General features: G+C 38.6%; 1 protein-coding gene across 1 annotated transcript; it reads left to right on the top strand.

Annotated features, from left to right (window-relative positions):
• Positions 1-5,759: 5,759 nt before the first annotated feature.
• Positions 5,760-23,588, top strand: LOC110166349 (ras-GEF domain-containing family member 1B-B-like). The gene is made up of 14 exons (XM_020931585.2): positions 5,760-6,008; positions 14,973-15,509; positions 16,149-16,271; positions 16,981-17,118; positions 17,505-17,720; positions 18,479-18,553; positions 20,118-20,210; positions 20,311-20,413; positions 20,538-20,617; positions 20,923-21,018; positions 21,100-21,195; positions 21,491-21,614; positions 21,690-21,762; positions 22,052-23,588. Exons 2-14 carry the CDS (start codon positions 14,979-14,981, stop codon positions 22,083-22,085), a joined length of 1,782 nt encoding a protein of 593 aa, XP_020787244.1. The 5' UTR covers positions 5,760-6,008; positions 14,973-14,978; the 3' UTR covers positions 22,086-23,588.
• Positions 23,589-23,597: the final 9 nt, after the last annotated feature.

Genomic DNA, 23,597 nt, shown 5'->3' with positions numbered 1-23,597 from the left:
TTTAGTCTATTTTTAACAAAAAAATTACACAGTGGAACGTTAAGTCAAAAATTATCAGATTTCTTCTTCCAGAGTTAGAACTCTACTCCAAACCAGACAGAGAACTGGCCGTGGATCACTCGATTAAAAAGACTCAAGCCATCATTTCCAATTATCTTAAAATTCAATAAAATTGCAGAACCCTATTTAAAACATTTTCTTTGCTTTAAATTATGGTGGGTATGAAACAAGTTCTGTATGTTCTCACTGGTCAGCCGCAGCATGTCTACTCAAGGTTGTGTTCAAATGCTGAGGTTTGGAATAGAACAACCCAAGGACAGATCCGTTTGGCGCAACTTACCCTTGTGCTTCCACATAGCTATGTCAGGAACATAAGAAGACTAACATGTCTAAAACAAAGCCCTCAGTAAGAGATACACAGTGAAATTAGATTCAGTGACAGTAATAAAAAAGTGAAGCCTGTGGATTTTGCTGAGGTAATTACAACAAGACTGATAATTGGTAGCTTTGTAGAGAGTTGTGCCAGTCAGCTTTTCCTGGGGATTTCTTTTTAGGTATGTCTATATTTAATAACACAATGTAAACAAAGGGTTCTCAAAAATTATAAAACAAAAAACTAATCTATGAAAACCTTAATCAAATAAACAGTGAAATAAGAGACAAAAAAACAAAAGTGCTTTCCATTTTGTTCACAGTGCTTTTGTTTGTTAAGTAATGATTGCCTAATCCAAGAATCTTTTTAGAAAACAGACCACACACTAACACAGGACCTGGTGTTCTTGTTATGGGACATTTTTGGGGACATTACTGACCTCTTTCTGGAAGTTTACCACTTCTGACCCAAACAGAGCAATCCGCTCCCTTTTTACAATGTTACAAATACTTTTTATTTACTAGAACATTTATATTAGGTCTAACAAGTTGATACATTGGGGTCTTAAGCTTTTGTCCATTTCAACTGCATTCTGCTATCAAACAACAAAACCAAGAGAGAGACAAATGACTCTAGCATGCATTTAATTTTCCTTATTTGACTCGTGGGACATCCTGTTTGAGAATAAAGCTGAAAAACACAGACAGACTGGGTCAGGGGGCTTCCAGTAGCTGCGTCGGCGCTCTTACTGGAAGAACGTGAGTCACCAGTCGCCTCTTTATCGCCCTCCTACACCCCACCTACTTGTTTGTGTACATCGCTCCTACTTTCTACTCCTACTACTATGTCAACTACATTGTACCCAAAACCAAAAATCTTCACAACTATTTAGAAGGTCATTGGAACTGAAGTGAAACTTATAATACACAAAAAATGTCTATTCTTCCAAGAAAGGAATGCTGGAATGTAGACCCCCCAGAAACCCCTCCTCTCTCTCCTTCCCAAAAAGACCCACTGCCCCAATACCCATTATACCAGGCCCGTCTGCCCCTCCCCCGAATATCTCACCTCTTTTATCCCTTCCCCCCCGTGTCCCAGACTGTAATGATCTCACGCAGCTGTCATACCGTGGTCCCACCCACCCTCACCCAAAGCAGGCACACCACTCCACAGTACCGCTGCTGGGGGTACTGCTGACATCATTTGTTTTGTTCAAGTTCATTTCACATACATACAATAGACATTTCAGGGGAATAGGGGTAAACAATGTGTCATTTGTATGAGTCATTTTATTATTCCTTAAATACAAAGTTGGGAAGAAATATGGTTTATAAATATTCTACATTGTAGGTACTAGTGTTTTGACAATAGAAATATTTCAAGATCAGTTTTAATACTCAGTACAATAACATGATGATAATAAAAACTTCCTTTTCTTTCTTTAGACAACAGAGATTTTTAACATGAAATGGACTGTACTTGTATTTTCTTTCTCATGTACTTCTTTCTCTTCTACTTCTCATGTATCTCTGTAATCCCTCAGTCAACCCCAGTCAGGTATGTTCTATAGTGGTCCATGTGTGTGTACTACAGTCCATGTCTCCACTTAGACATAGACTTACTCTTCTGATACAACTATAGCTCTTCAGGAAAGGTTAATTTCTGTTCTTTGAAAATGACTGGAGACCTGCTAAAATGAGTATGTAGTTCCGATACTAGTTTCAGTATTGATTCTTATCTGACTTTCGATACTTCCTTTCAACAACCCTAGTAGGTATGTAGGAACATGAAATTTTATCATGGAACTAACATTTCTAAAGGGATGGCAAAATTCTGTGGAGTCACTTAAACAAAACAAATATGTTTTGGAAAAATGCAAACGAGTTCTTGAGTAAATATTTTTGCCTATTGTATGTTTACTTTGCCTTTACTTGGTAGCAGAATGAGCACACTCTTGCAATCTAAGGATCAAGGAGCTTTGGAAGAACATCTTGTAATAAACTTTGAATGTAAATTGCGTCATAGCTTATATTTATATATACAATGATAAATATTTGTCTCATATTTGCAGACTTTCCTCGAACAATGATGTTTATATCGATAGCAGGGTTCAAACTGCCAACTTTAGGATCAGTTCATAAACACTGAGCTACTGCCAACCATATACGATGTATTTGGAATTGTTTTCTATAGTGTACTGGTAATATCATAAATAGCTCTATACACAGAAATTTAAACCACTCTCAAAATACATTGCTAGTAAAATGATTATGTAATTTCAGGCCTATTTCAAGATATGAAAAGATATGATGAGTAGATTTCTCTGTGTTTCCTTTCAATAGTGTTTAGACTACTGGAAGAGACCGCTCAAGCATTGTTTATACTTGATAATTACCTGAAATATCATGTTTGAGCATCCACACCTAAACCAAAAAGTGACACTGTATATTTTGTGAAACTGTAATAACATAGTTACTACTTGATTACCCAACAGGAAGTCTCTCTGCTGGTTGTACATATCTGCCAATCACAGGCCATATACTAGAAGCGCCCAAAAACCCAAGGCACAGTCAAGTATCCAGAAGAGTGCATCATCATATACTATTGTGTGGGTGTTTGGGGGGTACCTTTGATTCAATGCGTTGGTCATCCATAGCAACCGGAGGCAGTGCGCTGGGAGCAGGGTGTAGGAGTTAGCTTATTGTAATCAGAGGACCCTGCAGCCTGAAAGATAGAGAGATCAGCTATTCTCGCCTAAACAGGGATGTGTCAGGATATAGAAGGCGTCAGAAATAAAAAAAAAAAAAAAAGAGAGGGAGAGAGAGAGAGAGAGAGAGAATGAGAGGAAAAGAGGGAGAGAGAATGATGCCCACAACTCCAAGGTCTGGCCAGGCAGGTTTATATAATCCCAATGTTTACGCAATGAAAAGGACATGCTGATGTGGAAGATAGCCGCTGAGGAGGTGCAAGTGGTAAGCACCCACCTTGACTTAATAACCATGTAATTCAGGGAAAATTAGATAGTATGAGGAGTCCTAAAATACAGTAGTTTGAAGTAGCTTCTAAATATTTAGAAAATCAGACGGTGAGTGTTATACAAAGAATAAACTGGATTTTGATTCGACTGCCTTATCTTTCAGCTTTCTGATATATTGGTTTCATGAATTCTTTTAATAACTATAACAGCAAATGCAACTTTTTAAGGCTGAAATTAAACACTATGTATAAAAAATAAATATTGTACTGTAACTGTTTTTGTTTCTTTCTGTCTACATTTCTGTCCTATGTATATTTGTTTGTCTCAGGCAAAAGTACTAGCAACAGATTTTCCAAGAATTCTTTTCCCCAAGTTGTAGTATTCCCTGTTTACTTTATATGAAAGACATATTAGATACTAGTACGGGGGTGGGCAAACTTTTTGACTCTTCTAAAATTTGATGGAAGGGCCAGACCAGGAGCAGATGGATGGAGTTTTTTGGTAATCCACCTCATTAGAGAACACTGAAATATCTCATAACTGAAAATCATTACAAAGCATTACAATAAAAGTTCCACGGTATTTACTCTTTATAGAAATTACTTTTAAAACACTGAAAATTATTATTATTATTCTATGACGCATATGACCCCCGGGCCGTAGTTTGCCGATCCCTGTACTAGTAGATACTTTTAAATGGGAAATTTACACACCTTTAATAATTTTACACTACAGTATTGTGTAGCCTAGACCTTTCCAGAAAACACATTGCACTCACACATCTTATTGCTATAACAACGCAATACTTAGTGATTAATGGCATTGACATCCCTTAAGTAAGCGAAAATCTGTAAATTACTACGTTGTCATCACAGCCTGCTTTGCTTAAACTGTTTATGGTTTTCACTTGAAAGCCTAGTGTAACGTTTTTGTAATGCTCCAGTTGAGTAATCAGTGGCAGCGATGTCTCAAAATGCCTATTTGCTTAGAAGAGTCTGGTAAAAGCATTGACGTAGGCTACAGGTCCAATTAAACTGTTAGACTTTACTGCTTTTGACACATAGGGAAGTGTTATAAACTACAGCTACTGGGAAAACAGACATTTGTACTTCACACCAGAGCTGACACACTGTATGAGGATTCATGAGGGATTAATCAATGCAACCTCTATAGTCAGGTGGTCTTGCCAAATTGCATTCTGAGCGGATTGAGTTTAATACTAACTTTATAAGCTTTTCATTTCGGTTGCCACAGCTTAGTCAGGTCTAGGTCAGGGGCACCAGTTGATGCAGTTGCGGAATCCAGCCTTTTTTCCTGTGTAATTTATCCAGTGCCGGCCTCTAATAACTGTTGTGCTTAAATGTATTGAAATTTCAGATTCTATAGTGATACTTTAATAAATTTTCAAAGTACGCTATTCTTGAGTATCAACTCTCTAAACCTACAGTCGCTCACCACACAGTCTGTAGGTTCTGTTACTTAGTAGTAATCACAGTAAAATGTCTTGATGTGCCATGACTGTAACATATAAACATTATGATTGATTATGAACAACTTGATTTAATCTATTTAGGTTTTATTTAACTTTACTAAATTTTCTCTGCTGGTCTGTTGTTAATTAAGGCCAATATAGAATGATGTTGAAGGTGATGTAAATGCCAGAAATAAATACAATGTACCTACATCTTACATCAAGTCTTCTATAACTTTATCAGATGAAATGTAAGGTATGCTTACAGCAGACGATCTGGGGAGTTGGATCTGACAGTGGCTATTTGACCTAGATTTGAAGGAGCATGCTGCCTGCTGCACACGCCCCTGACTGCCTTACACAATTATGTTATGAAATGAAGACCTATAGTGGCCCCTCAGCCATGCACTGCACACATGGCCCCCATCTTCCACTAAATTTAATAAAAAATGGGTCTGGCTAGTATTTCTGCAGACAAGTAAAATACAAATGGTGATAAACTGTCTGGACCACCATGTTTGACAAGCGCAAATGTCCAGCAGTACCATTTGTTGCTTGATTGTAGATCTGTTAGCAAATGTTTTTAATGGTGTTAAAGTTACCACAGTACTAAATGTTGTCCTACTAAGCAACAATGATGAAATTAACCTCTTCTTACAAATGTATGTCTATAGCCGCATGCATTCCAAAGTAGAAACCTTATACCTTTCAGATCTTTGCACTCCAACAAAAACATGAGCTGCTCCCTCTCAGTTTGCGGTTAAAAGAGAAAGGAGGGACTTAGTGAAGGATAACCAATCACATATTTAGTTGTCTTCGATTTTCCCATTGCTCCGCTGCCATTGGTGAGAGCCGCCCCTTAAGGTACCCACCTCTGCGCCGCGGTTGGCCAGTTTTCCCGGCTCTGTGGTAGTCATTTGAATACGCCTCGCTTTGTGGCTCATTACACCGCTGTGAGTTCAAATTGACTCAAATATCACAGAGGGAGGCACAATGGAGCGCAAGACCGCATTTACTCACTACTGAAGACACGCTCGGTTTGTTTTCCACCGCTTTACGCAGAAGCGAAGAAGGAAAACAAGGCGGACGTAACTGCGAACGGGACACTTTTTTGGATAGTTGCGACCTTTTGCTCATTTGAAGACTGCTTTCGGGCACTGAACGGTCATACTGTCAATATTCCAGAGGTAGGTTGTTCCGGGAATTTGTTGTAGTTTTCATTCAAACGCGATCCATGCGAGATCCAAATGCGCATCGGTCGTGTTGAACTTAAATTTATAAATATTTTTTGATGTTTCTTTGCTGTAAAGTTTCATACCTACTGGTTATAATGTTGCTTGGTTTGGACAAGTGTAGCCTATTACAATATTGCTTTCCGGAATCCAATGTATTACTGTGTATTCAACGTTGGACAAACGCAGAAGTCTATCCAACTTGGACTATTTCTATTTCTCGTCTCACCTTTGTTTATTTTTCTTGTTTTGTTCCCATGTGAGGGTAAAATTAGTTTGGCTGACAGACAAAAACAAACATTACTCACCAGCACCTGCGATGGGTTGCGGTTGCCCAGCATGGGTTTTCGCAGTCACTTTTTACTTTTACAGTGTTATGACTCAGCCAGGAACCCGTAGCGCACTACAGGCTCTGTGGATCGGCGTGTTTGTGCGAGTACAGTGGGGGGAAATAGCAGATTGTGCGGTTGTCTGTGGGGAGAAGAGCAAGCATGAGAGAAAGCGTGTGTTCTCTGAGCCAAGTGGAATTTAAAAAGCTTTTTAGAGGCTTTCATCTGTAAATGAAAACCAGTGGAACCATGACGTGCGTGCTGTGCGTAAATGCTGGGGTTGTACTTTGGTTCATGACAAGTTGTTTAAATGGTCTCAGATTAAGTGCTTAGCTCATTTAATAATTAACACAAGTGCAATGCGAGGTCCCCCAGCAACTGGCAAAACTCTAGTCTAGATTTTTTGGCAGTAAAGATACACGGAGCGTAGTGTGCCAAGTACAGTGAGTAGATGAAGCGCCACTGTTTTGCTTCATTGACATTTGTGCGTTTGATTGGATTTGTTAGTTTGAGCTTGCTAGTCAGTCACATGTTATGGATATGCTATGGCTAAAGTTTATTATGTTTATGTTGTAATGTGGGGTATAAAAGTGACAACAACAATACACAAACACCTGTGGTCGTCACAGGTAAAGGTATATTTTCAGTCGGTTTTGGTTTCATTTTTGTAAATGAAAAATGTTTCTGGTCATTGAAAGCCCTTGCTGTAATCAGAAAAGACCTAATTCAATATGATAAGGACTCAATTTCAAAGGTTACATCTCTGAAAAAAAATCATTGACACTGATACCAGAGCACATTGGAACACATAGTTTTCCCTGTCTCCCTTGCTTCTTCACATTCTATTTTGCCTGGGTTTTATGTCAGATGCCCTTCCTATCACAGTCTCTCTGTCACTATGTATTTTGGATTGGCACACAGACACTAAACTTTTGACTAACTGGATTTAGGTGCACATCCAAACATGTCGAAACCAGCTTTGACTTTCTTAAAAAGTGGATATTGGGGTTTATTACAAGTAATTTACCACACACGTAGTCAGGGCACACTGTTTGCTTTGCTGAAACACAATAGAAAATGTTTGTGTGTGGATCCCAGGCCTGTAGATCAGCTTAGTTGATTACATCCCAGCAGCAGAGGAGATAATGTGGCTCTTTATCCCTTCTGGCTCTGGGTTAATACTGTACTAGCCTGCAGTGCATAACACATAGGGACAGGTGTGTGTTCATTGTTTGGTTTCCTTTTACATCGGGAACAGGTCGAGTTGTGGGTCAGATCACATCCAGATACTGTGCAGTGTTTCCGGTTTTGTTTTGTTTTTTTTCACGTCTTTTGTAGATATAGAGGCAGGTTTGAGGACCAGTCTGGGCGCTTTGACAGCTGATGTTTGGACAATGGCCGCATGCCACATATGACACTCAGCGCAGAGTGGAGGGAGTCAGGAGTGATTTGCGATGTTGCCCGCTGCTACGTTGGTTTAGCTGTGTGGGCAGGTGACAGGCTGCCTGCTGTCTTGTAAAAAAGGCTGCAGAAGAAAAACAAAACAAAAACAGGTTTGGACCTAATTGTGCTGATTAAATTAAAATCTGTTTTAACATGTTTTGTTAAGTCATAGAAATATTCAAATTGTATCGCCTGGAAAAGTCAATTACAGTTTTATAATAGGAATTATTTGTTCATAGGATGCAGAGTCAATCTGTCAAGCTTTATTTATAAAGCCCTTTACAACATTCCAAGGTGGGGATCAAAGTGATTTACATTAAAATCAACACAATATGAAAACACTTATCCCTTTAAGAAACTGAGATTTTTGGTTTTTCATAGTCAGTAATTATCAAAATATTCTCAAGATTCACATAGAGTTGACATTACTAAAAATATAGGTTATAATAACTCTTAAACTAATTACTCTTAAACTTAAAATACTGGCTATCTCTTAACATAAAGGCAATATGTAAAGAATTATAACTGCATTATCCTTCTACTGTCTGTTTTTACCTGTTAAGAAAAGGGGAAGCAGCCTATCCCAACAGCTATGGGCCTTAAGGGTGTACACCAAGGACAATGACCACTTGGACTGTATTATGTTGCAGTGGCATTAGTTATGATGGGTGGGGATGTCACTGTGACTAAAGGATTCTATGGGTAATGATGCTTTAAGACTGCAGTAAACCATCCAAAAACACTTGGGTTGATGGCTGTCATGCTTGGACAACGAACAAGAACAAAACAACATCTGGAGGTAACATTTGTACTGAGCATTTGGCTGTCATTCATTTCTTTTGAGTGGAGAGGAAATTGGCATTGTATCTGGGCACAGTATCAAAATTAATTTGCTAATTTCATGTTAAGATCAGAGATATAAAAGATTTCTACACATGTTACCTTAATTATAATAACATGCATATTGCTAAATTATATACCCTTTTTAATCGACATAAAATTTTAAAAGCATCATTCACTGCCCCTGTTATTAAATAGTTGATTATGCATTTTAATGGTTTGTAGGAGGATTACATTCATACTACAATGAAAATAAGCCTAGTAAGTCTCATTTGATCTAGCCAAAGGTAATTACAGGCAGCATGCCATGAACGCACCACACCTGATGTTTAAACAAGCTCACCTGGCTGGTCTAGCTCTGGAAAATACCATAAAAATCCACAAACTGAAGCAATAGCCTATTAAGATTGTTGCAAAAACCACCATTTAAGCTTCTGTTCATCCAGCTTTTCTTATATATTTGCAAAGCATGAGTAAGTGAGTGTCTAGACTTTATATTATAACCTCATTTATTTTGGACTGATCTTGACAGGCTTCCCTCGCATTCCTTTAACACGCTGTGACTTATTAGAGCCAAAGTACACCGGGTGCAAAGAGGAACAGATATGGCTGGATTACGTCTGCCCATAACTATTGTGATAAACGCCCTTTACGAGTCTTCTTATCAGGTGTAGATAGCTCCATGGATGACTGCTCCTGCTCACAGCTTTGTTTCTGTGCTGCTCTCCCCCGCTGTGAAGAAAGAAAGTATATTCGCAAGGGGCTTTACCTGGTTATTTCATTAGGACGTACAAAAGCTAGTTTGTGTAGTTCAGTTAATCTTGTCTTTAGTGTCTCTTGTTGGTCCTCATCAGGGGGGACATGGGGTCTTGAGATGCTCATTGGGTGAACTGGCTTTGAATTTGGAATAAGTAAGTTAGCTGTTAACTGTCACAGAACATGTTATATAGACAGAATGCTGGTTTGTGCTTGTTCAGACCAGAAATAACACCCTTTTGAATTTTTGAATGTTGTTTTTAACACCTCCGCTGCACACATTTGAGTTGTTGTCTACCATTTGGTAATGACTACAGGGTAACAATACTCAACAAAGACATTTACAGGGAGGTTTTAGCTCAGTTTTTGCCAATAATATGGTGTGAATATAATGAGTTAATTTAAGAACAAATCTATATGTATTAACTTTTGTCAGGATCACCTGTCATAGTGACCACTCACTCCAAGTTGTTAATGTTGTGAGAATGGTGTACCACTGTGACCTTCTGTGATATTTTCATTAGAAAAAGTTGAACCTAATCAGTCATAAACTCTAATATCCGGGATAAAGTAATTTTGCCCTTAATTACCTATTACAGTCCACTTGAAGAGATGGCAACAAACATGTCTCCCAAATCACTTTTTTCAAACTTTCTTTTTATCATTTCCTGTAAATGTTCCAAAACAAAACTGTCCTTCCCCATTTCCAAATAACCACGTGCTTTCCCTGGCTCAACATGCTACTTTCAGTATCACTTGGATCACTGCAGTCATATTTTACACGGTTGCAGCCACATTGTCCCCTCTTGTGGTCCCTCCCTCTTACCCCATGCTGTAAAGAGGGACCGGGTTTAATGGTGTGACTGGTGCATGCTTCCACTCCCAGGCTGGCTGTCTGTGGAGGTGAGGCAACCCTGTGCCCGACGGTGAGCAGAGTTCTGGGGAAAAGCTGCTGTACCCGTCTGATGTACCGCAAACACCCTGTGATCTCCTCCTAGGGGTCTTTGTGCGGTTGTTAAAGCCATGACAGGCCAGATAATACGTCTATTGTTGACGGACTGCCCCCCTCCCTCTCTCCTTCTCGTCCCTCCCCCCTCCACTGGCTTCAGATAGCAGGGCGTACCTTTTGAAGACCACGTAATGCGAATTTGGGTACAAACTGTTTACATCCAGTTTTATCTCTCTCTTTCTAATAAAGATTGGACTTTAAAGACTTAGTCACTTCACACGATAGAAAGAAGAGTGAAGTACAAAGCGTTTAGATGAACACCAGTGATTACCCCAATCTATTTATTCCAGTCAGGCTTGGGAAATCTCCAAAGAAGCTCTTAAACCTTTCCCATTTTAACCAAAACCAGACAAAAGGAAGCGTTCACATGCAGTAGTACTGAGACCAAAGCGCTGCCCAAACCACCAATTTGTGTGTGTTGGATGAGATGCTTTGAAACATTTTGGATATGTTACAGTAGTTTTTTCTAACAGATTTTTGCTTGCAGCCCTGTCAAAAGTTCAATTAGTCCTAACCTTTTGATAAACTGTGTTGGGTTTTTTATCCGCTTCAGGCAGTTTTATTTTTTAACACATGAGATTTTATTTGGATTTCAGCACAACTTTAGAAACAAAGCAACAGCATGCAATTGAAAAGTTGTTGTTGCCTTGGGAGGTTTTTTTGTTGTTGTATAAAGTTTGATTTCTCCCAGTTTATATGCCAGAAATTGTCTCTTAACTAAAGTTCTCAGCAGCCTAATTTTTTAAGCCAACTAACTTCCTGGACTAGTCTTTTTTATAACATCCTTTTTGTAAATCCTCTTTAGTTCTCAAGTAAGGCTGCAAGATTAATCGCAGTTGAAACAGAATCAACATTTGAATGGATGTAATTGGCAAAACACAAAGGGTTCAATTTTATGTACCATAATTTCCTCCACAAATAAAAAAAATATGAATTTATTCTGTATAAAAATTACTAACCTATTGTTTAGACCTGTACAAATATGTTGATGTGAAATATGGTTCTTGTATTAGTTTGTCATTTCATCCTTTTATCAATTCTTCTTGACAGGTTTGACATTTTGAACAGAGTCCTATTATTAAGACAAATCACAAATCTAATCACAATTCTTGCTTGAAATATCTCAAATGGATTTTCCCCAAATTGTTCACCCTTGTCCTCAAGGCTTCTTCCCACATTTCCGACCTCAATATCCTCTGACCACAATTATTAATCTATGATGAACTATATCATTGAGCAGGTCTGACTATACCTCAGAAAATATCATTGGTACTGGTACTTGTTCTTATATTCAAGAAATCTCAAACCATACATTTCAGATTTGTACCACTCTAGAGCAGCAGTCCTTTCGCATTCACAAACAGTCCATATGTAAACAATGCGTTCACTATGTAAGAATGCATACAGTATCATTATTAAGCCATCCGAAGCAATCCCAACCTATGATTTAGTGGGCTAAAATTTCAGGAAAGCCGCAAGTATTTGGGTCAGCGCTTGAGGAAATCGGAAAAAACCATGAGAGGTTTCAAGTTTTGGATACGTCCCCACTTATGTAAGGTCAGATGTAAACAGACACATGGAGGAGGTAAGGAAAGAGGACATTTTCAAACTCAATTTATTAGAAAAAATTATTTGGACCGGACCACCTGAGTTCTCCCAAGTTGGTGGATTGAATCTATAAGCCAGTGTAATCTTTTAACCACGTTAGAAGGAGAACAGCCGGGGAGGATCAGAGGGTTCAGAAGGCAGACTGGCACTGGGCTGGACTCTGGCGAGGGCCCAAGCGCGGTGGTATACATCTGTGCGTGTCACTTGTTTAGGCCAGACGCGCATTTGGATGAAATTCTGGCTTGGGGTTTGGCGCCATTGTAGACTAGGGCGTGTATGTGTGTGTATGGGCTAAGATGTTGGCACTCCCTCCGTCAGTGCTGTAATGGATAAACAAAAGTTGACTGCTGACTTCGTCTCAGTGTGAGCATAAGTTGCCTTCACTAATAATGGCACTCTTGGTAAATAAGAGCAAAGATGGTGTAGTAGGGCTTGACGATGCAACAAAAAAATCATGATTTCTTATGTTGATTGATCTTGATTTAAATATGGCTTTCAGTATTCATTTATTGAACATAAACATTACACACTTTTATACACATTAATTAGTTTAAGTTTTCTTTTTCTTCTAGAGTCTGAATTTGGCTTCAAACCAAATGCTTTAATAGAGGATTAGCTGTAGAGCTCTCAATTAACGAGATCCAAGATGATCTTTTAAAACTTAGAAATCACATTATAAAAACTGTATTAATTGCATAGCCCAGTGGTATAGATTAAAAATGTTCTTCATGTTTTAAAATGTGCATTTGTTTCCTCCAAAAACATTAAGTTAGTTAGTTAGTTAGTAAACATTAGTTGTTTATATATAGCCAATTGATTTTTGCTCACTGTTCCACCTTAGGGGACCAGTTAAGTTAAACTTGATTTTATTGAAGTAAAGGGGTTATGAATTATAAGAACGTGTCGTCCAAAATGCCTAAAAAACACTTGAGGATGGTCCCAGTGGTACCTTAAAAGCTCTATGAATCACTGCTGCTGGAGTCTGCATAAATGTCCAAAACTACAACTCAGAATTAGAATTACTTACTTTGTACTTTTTATGTGGTGCCAACATTAGCAGAGAGCAGTGCATGTATACTTACTGTATGTGTGTTGGGGGGCATGGGGGCTGTCTGGCTCGCCTTACCCCAGCATGTGGTTAGCAGACAAACAACAGTAGTCGGATAAAGGTGGCTCCAGTGTTAAAGCATGCTTTGGTTCTGATCTGGTATCGGCTTTCCCTCAGATCCAATTATCTACACCATTAAGACTAAAAATCGTAGCGGTCTAAGGCTCACCCATCTGTCGCCCCCACCTTGTCTGTTCTGTGCAAAACAAGTGTCCAACAGATGACAGATGCACCCATAAACCAGCCACCGCACGCTCTTTGTTGGGTGCATTGTTGGCGTAAAAGGGAAAGTCAATATGACAAGGGGTGTCATTAAAAAGCTCAAAGTGAGGAGGGAGCAGAGGAGGGCTACCATTATGTGATTAGACGTAATGACACATATGTGCGCGGATATCAACACGTATTTTCACAACATGTTACTGTTTGTTTGGGTCTCGCGTTCCCAGAGTGGCTGAGTCAGAGCACTGTACACAGCAGCATATGATAAACTACTATATTGCTAGCTGAAGTGATGTGATTTTTAACATTTATGTGGATTACGTAACAGTTGTAGAAGTTTTATGCCCTGAAAAACTATGTAACATAGGGGGATTTACTACCTGCTTGTTTCAGTATTGTTGGTATGGTTTATTTATTTAGTGCAGTCATTGAATTATTTATTTATGTTTTTATTGCTCAAAAATACTTAGAAAAAACATGCATTTTTACTGGGTGTGGGGGTGTCTCTCCACAAATTTGACTTGTAACTTGACCTGTAAATGCCATACTGTGGAACATTTTAGGCAAACCTATAACATGAGACATGGGACAAGCAGGTGGTGGACTCTTTTCTGCAAAAAAAAATTGAATTGAATTGAATTGAATTGAAAAATCTGTTAAAATAAGTATATTTACAATCAAACAAGTCAAGTAAAATATACATAAAGTATTTCAACTTTCACCTGTAAAGTATTTCAGCTAGTAGTCTACGAGTTTCAACGAGTTCAAGTGCCGCAAAGTTAAACTGTAAATATAGACCTATTTATTTTTTGCAGTGTTCTACTTAAACTGATGCTGTGGGAACAAATTGTCTTAGAGGAAGTCAATGTTGTGTATTCCTTAATGTGGATTTGGAGAGTACACAGTGTAATGCCGTGTATACTGTGAGATAGCCAAGTGTAATATTGAATGAAAGGGGTAAAGTAACACGCATACTAGTCCACAGATTGGATTTGTGGGTAGTCACATTGCAGATTGCATGATGTTAAGTAACACATCCAAACAAGAAGACCCTTGTCTAGTGAAACTGAAGACTGTAAACTGTGATAGAATTTGGGTGGTGAAGTTAGACCGTGCTATTCCTATTATAACAGATAACCACAACTAGCAAATGAAACAAAAGCAATTGTAAACCACTGTTAGCTGTGTTTAAAAGTAAACATAGCGAGTCTATGCATCAGATTCAAAGGCTACTTTTAGTTCACTTAAAATTTCCTGCTGGTCTAGGCTACTTTAAAACAAGTTTCTGTTTCTTCTCGATTAAGATGGTTAGTGTTTGTTTGGAACTTAAGATGTAAGAAGAAGGATTGGTGTTGAATGCATTATACTATCTAGAAATTCAGCTACAGGCCTTCACAAAGAAACTTAAAGTTAGTATTTTTTTAACCTCCTGATAAGTATTTTCAGAATTAATTCCGCTGTTGTTATCTTGCCATTTTGCAACATGTTTTGGGCTGCAAACTTGTGAACATGGTAACCTAGTTCAACAACACAGCAGTTACATAGTTTCACGGTCATGCTGATGTTCCTGATGCACCAAACTCATGACTACTCCATGTCCTCCACAGGTCATCATGCCTCCCACTACTCCTTACGCCGGAAAGTTCAACTCCTGTGGCCCTTACACCAGCAATAGCAGCAACAACAACCACCATCCACAACCCCACAGCCCATACCGGAGCAACACCGCGCCCAAGCCAAGCACCAAAACCCAGGAAAACATCTACAACTGTGCTTACGTGGCGACCGAGAACCCATACGATATCCCCCATACGTCGTACCGTAGTTCTTCTTTGTCATCATCCAATACCACTACCACCACCACCACCAACAATCACCACTACAACAACGGATGCGTGTCACCCCACAGCCCCAGGCAACATGGTGGCACTTCCTCTCATGGGCGTGGCTCGTACCGGAGCAGCAGTAGCGGCAGTGAGCAGTCATGCCATAACAACTCGGCGCCGCCAAAAAGCAGGGTCTACGGGCACGGTGGGGTCATCGCCAGCTACGGGGAGATGTGTTACCATGACAACAGCCTGGTGTCGGCGTCGCTGGAGGCGCTGATTCAACACCTGGTGCCCACGGTGGACTATTATCCAGATGTGAGTGTGTGACAAGTGTTTTGCAATTTTAGCTATTTCCAGTTTAATAGCGCTTTCTCAAGTCTGTTACTTAAAGCATACTTTCATATACATTTGCAATTTTTTTCTGTTGACATGCAATCACTTTACATGTTCTGGCTATTTCGATACTCATTTTGCCTCCACTAAAATGTCAAACAGAGGATAATAGACAGACACATGAATGGCTTCACCCAGCTAGCAATACAATGCAAGATAAGTCAGAGGCAAATCTTGTTTTTAGCTTAATCCATGCAAAATATGACTCAGGTTACATTTAGGTTCACACCTAGTTCAATGGACTTAACTGATGACAGAAACTTCTTACTATAAACTATTAGGGTGTGTTAGTTTCCATGTACATAACTTCTTCCTAAAGACAGATTTAAGGCCGGGACATACCAAAACCCTGCCAGAACTGAAGAAGGTAGATGAGTGGTCAAACATATTCACACATAAAAACGTTTGTCCAGTTGACAGAATTATTTTGCAAATGTGTGTTCATTTTGGTGAGCTAACTGTCTTGAAAAACATCTTCAAATAATACATGAAGCTATATTTTTGATATTCGAGGACAGTATGCTATAACTAATAACGCCATGATTCTGTTTTGTTTCACAGAGATCCTATGTGTTCACCTTCTTGCTTAGCTCCCGCCTCTTTCTGCACCCGTATGAGCTCATGACCCGTGTGTGCCACCTCTGTGTGGAGCAGCAGCGGTCTGGGGACGCGCTGCTTGATAAGGTAGTACATACATCTAAGATTAGATAAAGAAAAAACATCAGTTGACAGACTATACAGTATATTCATCATGGTCCACTCACAATACAAGTACTCGCAGGGTTTGGTAATTAACTGTGCTCTTTCAGTGATTTGGCTACCCACCCACATGCACTCCCACCCACGGCCATACAAATAGATCTGTTTGGTTTTTCTAAGTGTTCTATGAAGGTTCAACATGACTAGGCTAGCTCAACAAGTAACACAAATACAAAGAGAGTCTTATTTGGTAGATTTAAAGTAGCGCAACATATTGCAGTGGTAATGGAGAAGTCCGTGCTTGCCCCATAGTCTAAAAAATGAACTAACAATACTTTACTGTTCAAGAAATACTATTTTCAGTAGCAGAGATAGATTTCCTACTTTAGATTTTTGTTTTTGGCTTTGTATTTTGCATTTTAGTGTTCATAGAGTAGAATATAATTAATTTGAATTTGCAGTACCTCTGTTAGATTACTGAGTTCATCTACTTCTACGGAACACTGAAGTCATGAGATGCATGTTCAACCCAAATGCCATTAATGGATATGATTTCTGCTTCACTAGTTGTTTTGACATCTTTTGCATGGGGCTAAATCAAGTGTAAAGAACAGCCCTCCAGCCCGTGTAGCTGAGCATTACCACACCACCTGACTGACTGTCTGACCTCTTGTATATGATTTCTCTCTCTTAGATCCGTTTCCGGGAGGTGGCGCCTAAACTGGTGCAGCTCCTCACTGAGTGGACTGAGACCTTTCCATATGACTTCAGAGACGAGAGGATGATGAGATGTCTCAAAGACATGACCAACCATGTGGCCAGAGGGGACGAGGTCAGTGTTATATTCCATGAGAGATATTTAGTTATTTAGTCATAATATTTCCATACATGTTTATGCATTTTATATTCTACAAAGAGATTTCAACCATGTTGTAATGTTTCCTCATCAAAAACACTGCCTAAAACACTCACACTCACAGCTAAATTAGTCAAAGCAGTGGCATCCTAATCATTATTAAGAAATTATACTCTCTTTTTCTTTCTTTATCAAAATATTTTCAAACCAAGTTGTTTCTGTGTATTCAAACATGAAATTATGTAACTCCTAGATAACAGAGATATATTTACAGTACATTACAGTAAATTTACCTGGGGGTTTCATTTTTGTTTCACCACAAAAGTTTCATATTTTTTTTGTTCTGAACGTTTTCCTTGCAGTATTCTTGGAGAGCCATGCAGCAGATGACACAGCGGCTTATCAAGCGTCTGTCCGCTCTGGGGCAGTATGAGGAGGCGGTGGCGGCCCTAAACAACGTGGCCCTGGAGCGCCCGACCTCGCTCAAGTCCAAACAGGCCGCGGGTCAGAGGAGTGACGTACTGAGCGTGTGCGATGACCCCTTTGTCCTGGCACAACAGCTCACGCACATCGAGCTGGTAAGATGGTTACAGGCTAAACCAGAAAACCACTTCACTCAGAGATTCTTTTTAATCCAGTTTTCAATGTTTTGTTTTGCTTTTTTCTCCTGCATTGCTGTCAAGTGGTTGTGCGTGGTTGCATTTTACAAGGGGTTTTAATTAGTGTAGCTACATTTGGCAAGCTCTCTTTTTGTAGTGCACAGAAGGCGAATACAGTTCACATGACTGTTGGTTCAGATGTTTACAGCTTATGTTAAATCATGTTCATTCACTTTTATCTTTGCTATTATTTGGGTTTACAGCTATTCTTCTCATAACCTATTTGTGTGGTCTTTTATGGTTGCCTGCACGGTATTGTTAGTTATACTTAGCCTTTATTACTCCAAGTGGTGGATAGAGTAGTTGAAATTGTACTATGTACTATTGCTTTCAAATATATTATTTAAGTTAAAGTCCAATACAGTGGCCTAAGACAAAAAAAGGGGAAACTACCTCAACTACTCCAAGTAAAAGTAACCGTAAGAGTCTAATGCAACAAATGCAACAAAATGTCTAGACGCAACATCCGATGTATAATTTGACGTTAATGGAACTGGAACAACAAAACTTTACAAGTATCAGATTTTGAGGAGGAGTGCAAGAAATATTTTTTGTAAATATTAAGCTTGCAGACTTACAGTGTCGAGAGTAACAAAAATGTTACAACAGTAAGAACTACCCCCCTATGATTTCTGCATTTGTACTCACAATATTCTTTATTTTGTTTTCTCTTGCAGGATCGACTGAGTTTTATCGGCCCTGAGGAGTTCATTCAGACATTTGCCATGAAGGACCCTCTAGAGAACCAGAAGGTACTTGTGCTTTAATGACTCATTGCATAAGCATGGCCGGCGAGACATGATATTTTACCTCTGTACAAAGGATTAGACCGGTCACTGTCTATTAGAGAGGGATTAACTGGGATTTATCTTGTGGTGAAACGAAGCCATCTCCGTACACAGAATTAGAACATTGCATAAGGCCACACAACTAATATGGTCAAGAAGGAAGGCCATAATAGTAGACGAAATAAATTTGTAAAGAAAACACATTTTTAAAACTTTACCATATCTATACGATGTGATCAGCTGTATTTGATCAAAAATATTGTATTGTCGCTATGTGAGCTAGTAAGTTATTTAGTAGTAAGTCAGCAGGTTACAATTAAAGATAACATTTTACCTTTAAATCATGCATTTTTGCTATTTTAAAGTTCTTGTGATTTTAAAAAAAAGCTATATTTTATTGCGTCATCTTTAATCACATATTACTACCTTGGTGGTAAGATTGAATCAGACAGTTACGATGTATTAAAATGCCTAGAAGGCCACTTTCTACTGCTTGCATTTGTCACATATAACACCCACTGTCAAACTGTCACAGATTTTCACTTAGTACTTTTAGACTGGGCATTTGAACATTTACCAAGTGCCATATCAAAGTACCATTGTGCTCATGTTCTAAGTATATGTAAAGAGCTTCTAAATGTTCCTGCATGTTGTCAGCTGAAGCATCTCCTCTATCAGAACTGTGGGGAGTTAACATTAGCAAGATGTCCGGGCAGTTATATAAGACCCACTTTGTTTAAAAGTGGTTGAGTCAATGCAAGGGGTCCAGAAGTGCAACAAGGGAAGTTGAGAGAGCGGAATGGAGTGGGCCGCTGTGTTGTGTAAGCTTTTAATAGAGCCATGAATCTCCCGGATTACATCATAACTGCTCGGTCAAGTTTATTTATATTGTGTTCCCCCAATAATGTTTTATAAAAGTCTCCCAGCCAAACAGGTTGCGCCTAACAGCTGAGGCTCGCAAAAACAGGCTTGAGCATATGTAAATGAGATGGAAATACAAGATAGATCATGCCCGACTCCAATGCAGGACTGCTGTTTTGCGGTTGGAAGGAGGAAGGGAAAAGCAGTTTGTATTTCAACACTGAAGTATTATTTGTTATTAAAGTATTATTTGGGTTCAAAGGGTATACATAGTTGAGTGTATTTTCTGAACATGTTTTGGAGTAGCTGTAGTAGAAGCAGTAGTAAGAGTAGTTGGGGGACAGCAGTAGTTCAGGTACTGCATTTGGCCCACAGTGCATTTCATTGTGTTCTTGGGCAAGACAATTAACCCACTTAGACACTTAGTAGTAGTAGTTGGCCTAATTGTTGTAGTAGACTCTGTGGTTGTCGATAATAGTAGCAGACAATAAAAATTCATTAAACAAAATCTTCTTTATCTTGAGAGTAGAATACTGCCACCTCTGCTTCTCAGTCAGCAGTTCAGCCTTACTCCCCCGCCAGTGTGTTTCATTTACATAAACGACCAGCTTAAACATAGTAGCCAAATAAATGTGATGTTTTACTCATAGCCCGTGTCTATTTCCAGGGTTTTTTCCGTAAGCGTAAAACCAACAACCTGGAGGCTTACGTCAACTGGTTCAACCGACTCAGTTACCTCGTCGCCACGGAGATTTGCATGGTATGACGCCCGTCTGCCTCCATTTTAGAATCTTATGCAATGTTTTTAACCCAAACAAGATGAGTTACTGACAAGAGCTTGTTTCTGAATCTGATTGCAGCCGGCTAAAAAGAAACACAGGGCGCGCATCATAGAATTTTTCATCGATGTGGCGCAAGAGTGCTTCAACATTGGCAACTTCAACTCCCTCATGGCAATCATCAGTAAGTAGAAGACAAGAGCTTTCCTTGGAGCGCATTCAGTTCTCAGGATATTATAAGCCCCATAAGAGTTTATTTTATTTCCCTGTAATACAATAAATTAAAACAATGTCTTCTTTCTGTGTAGCTGGAATGAACATGAGCCCTGTCTCACGGCTGAAGAAAACCTGGAGTAAAGTCAACACCGATAAATTTGACATACTAGAGGTTAGTAGACTAGAAATGTACTTAAAGTCAAACTGTGTAACATTCAAGCTAATAAAACTAAAATAAAGTCTTTATTTCAGTACAGCGTTTTTATTACTCAAAAATACCTTATCCTTGATTGTGAGCAGGCTTGCCTCTTCACAGACCTAACTCTTAATTAGGGCACATCATTTTCCTGTCTCCCATATTGTATTTTAGTCTGTTTATTAACTGAAATGTTGTACAGTTGGACTTTAAGGGAAAGAAAAGTTGAAAGCCAGACATAACAATATTTGATTCATTCAAAATTTTGTTTGATCCCACAGCATCAAATGGACCCATCCAGTAACTTCAGTAACTACCGTACTGCCCTCCGTGGCGCCACCCAACGGTCAGAGACGGCACACAGCAGTCAGGAAAAGGTCAGCATGTTCAGATTATGCTTCGGACAAGTCTTATGTAACGACAAACATGGACTTAAAAACTACTCTCTTGTATTTCAGATTGTGATACCTTTCTTCAGTCTGCTCATCAAAGATATTTACTTCCTAAATGAAGGCTGTGCCAGCAGATTGCAAAATGGACACATCAACTTTGAGGTGAGTCCACTTATATATAGTCCACTATAAAAATAGGTTACGCCTCTTCTTATGTAAGTGGTCACAATAATGGTGCCTCACAAAGTTAGAAAATGCAAATGCAATGGCTCCCCCTTGTGGCAGAAACCTATATGGATTGTGAAATCCTCTGTTGACATAATGTTATATAGATAAGGAATTATACCTTACTGCTACTAATACATTAATAAATAATATGAGTACTTCAATATATGGGTGGGTTACTTGCATTGCTGTTAGCCTCATTATAAAGTTCTTTATCTTCCTCTCTGAACAGAAACTATGGGAGCTGGCCAAGCAAGTGAGCGAGTTCCTGGTCTGGCGTCAGGTGGTGTGTCCATTTGAGAGAGACAGACGTGTACTGCAGTACCTGGTCACCACTCCTGTCTTCAGTGAAGATGGTTAGTACAAAATACTTCAACTAAAACTTGAAATACTTTTGAATAGAGGGTTAATTGTTTTATCTATTTCAACAGAGCTACATTTGGCTTCATATGAAAGTGAAGGGCCTGAGAACAACATGGAGAAGGATAGTAGGAGATCACTAAGGTATAATTACAAACTTGAAAGCTATAATTATTATTTTAATTTTGCGATGTTATCTATCAACATGTATTTTTTTTTTGTTTTGGTGATCTTATGTGTGTGTGTTTTTATTACATGTATTATATATTGCTTTGTTTGGAAAAAGGAGGAGGGATATTGGGGACAAAAATCAGTCACATAGCTAATATGACGACACACATGTTGATGTTGCATAGATTTTAATAATTTTAAAAAATGACAGTTTTACTTACTTCTTAACATGCTAAGAATCTGTTCATTTTGTGTTTTTCAGATCCTCCCTTCTGCACAGGGAGAACCGATCCTAAACTAGGACAACCTGCTTTGCACTGCAGAGTGTATATAACTGCCAATCACATAAAGTATATTGCCGAGTATATCATTCCCAAAGCCAAGTGTTACATTTTGGACTGGGATAAAACCCGATGTGCAGCTACCGCCATCAAGATATTATATAAGTCATCATTCATATCAGTGGAGATGAACTACTGCTAACTGACTTCGCAATCTTCGATGGTATTCAATCAGTGCCAAGCATCTTCTTTACACCCCTTTACTGTCTTGTAAATCTGCAAGGACTGAACGTTTTTCAGACAAAGGATTTTACAAGAGAAGACTGTATTATTTTATCAGAGATGCTTTTTGCACACGAACTCTGTCAAAGGCACTTAACAGAAGGAGATGGCCCTCAAATGTGGCTTCAGCAGCGCTAGACTGTTCTATCACAACATTCATCTTAACAATTACATAAACCTCATACGGAAAAATAAAACATTGCTCAATATTATTTTCCATTTTTTAGTACCATTGCCATAGCAATTAACAATTCAAAATTTCAATTCAAATTATATCTTTTGCATGGTCAAAAATCCCCAGTATATTGCCTATAAACAGAAAGATGATACTCATGAATAGCAAAGAGGCATTTTTGAACCTGCTGCATTTTTTGTTCAATAAAAATAGCTTTAGTCTTGCCTGCTTTCTATCATCTAATAATATTCTAAGTTTCCACAGAAATGGCAAAATTTGACCACTCATTTTAGTCTATGGTGAAGCTAAATATAGAGTATACCAGAATGCTAAATATCAGCGATTTATGTTAATGTATGCATAAAACATTTACTGTACAAGATATTATTTGTGAACAGTGCCTCCAACATTATTTCTTCCATGTGCACTTTGACTGTGTATTGTTCAAAGCAAATCATGCAAGTACAACGCACTTCTAGTACAACATCGATGGGGTTAAAGTATTCTAGACTGTGGCAATCCCTGCTTTGAGGGTGTCTCCTTTCTAAACAGTATTAATTTGTATTTTGTATTGTAAGTTTTAAAAAATGTGTTACCTTATGTAATTTTGTAAACTTTTATCATGAGCTTGTTGCTGGTTAGCTGGCTCTGTTTTTGTAAGCTACTAGTTATAGTTTTGTGCAGTTGCCTATACACACTTTTGTCGCATTTTGATGATTTTTGCAGACACTCCTTTTCTGTGTGTTGGCAATGAGACAAACTGTAATTCAACCAGTTTATGTATAGTTAAAAGTGTGAATGAAACATATATGCTATTAGTGAAATAGGAACCTCATGCCTTTTCCAGTCATCTCAAGTGATCATGTATGTTGTGACCCTTTGAAAAGCCTGTGTGGATTTGTGATGCATTTGTGTGTTTGTAAAAAGCTTGTTTTTTAAGTGTTCTTATATATTTTATTTTGTGTAACATATGTGTCGCCTGTCAGGGTACCTGTAGTGAAGGTGTTTGTGAAAAGAGAAATCTATATTTTCCCTTGAATAAACAATCTTAAATAATGTCATACCATTGC

Source organism: Boleophthalmus pectinirostris, unplaced genomic scaffold (genome assembly GCF_026225935.1).
Source record: "Boleophthalmus pectinirostris isolate CB_2022bp ecotype Guang Dong unplaced genomic scaffold, ASM2622593v1 HiC_scaffold_18, whole genome shotgun sequence".
Taxonomy (NCBI): Eukaryota; Metazoa; Chordata; class Actinopteri; order Gobiiformes; family Gobiidae; genus Boleophthalmus; species Boleophthalmus pectinirostris.
This window is presented reverse-complemented; position numbering and strand designations above follow the sequence as displayed.

What these genes read in the sequence shown, in the direction of transcription:
- LOC110166349 (XM_020931585.2), top strand. Translation starts at nt 14,979, where the DNA reads ATGCCTCCCACTACTCCTTACGCCGGAAAGTTCAACTCCTGTGGCCCT. An exon ending in AGCTCACGCACATCGAGCTG is followed by an intron (nt 17,721 to 18,478) that starts GTAAGATGGTTA and finishes TTTCTCTTGCAG; the next exon opens with GATCGACTGAGTTTTATCGG. An exon ending in CTCCCTCATGGCAATCATCA is followed by an intron (nt 20,414 to 20,537) that starts GTAAGTAGAAGA and finishes CTTTCTGTGTAG; the next exon opens with CTGGAATGAACATGAGCCCT.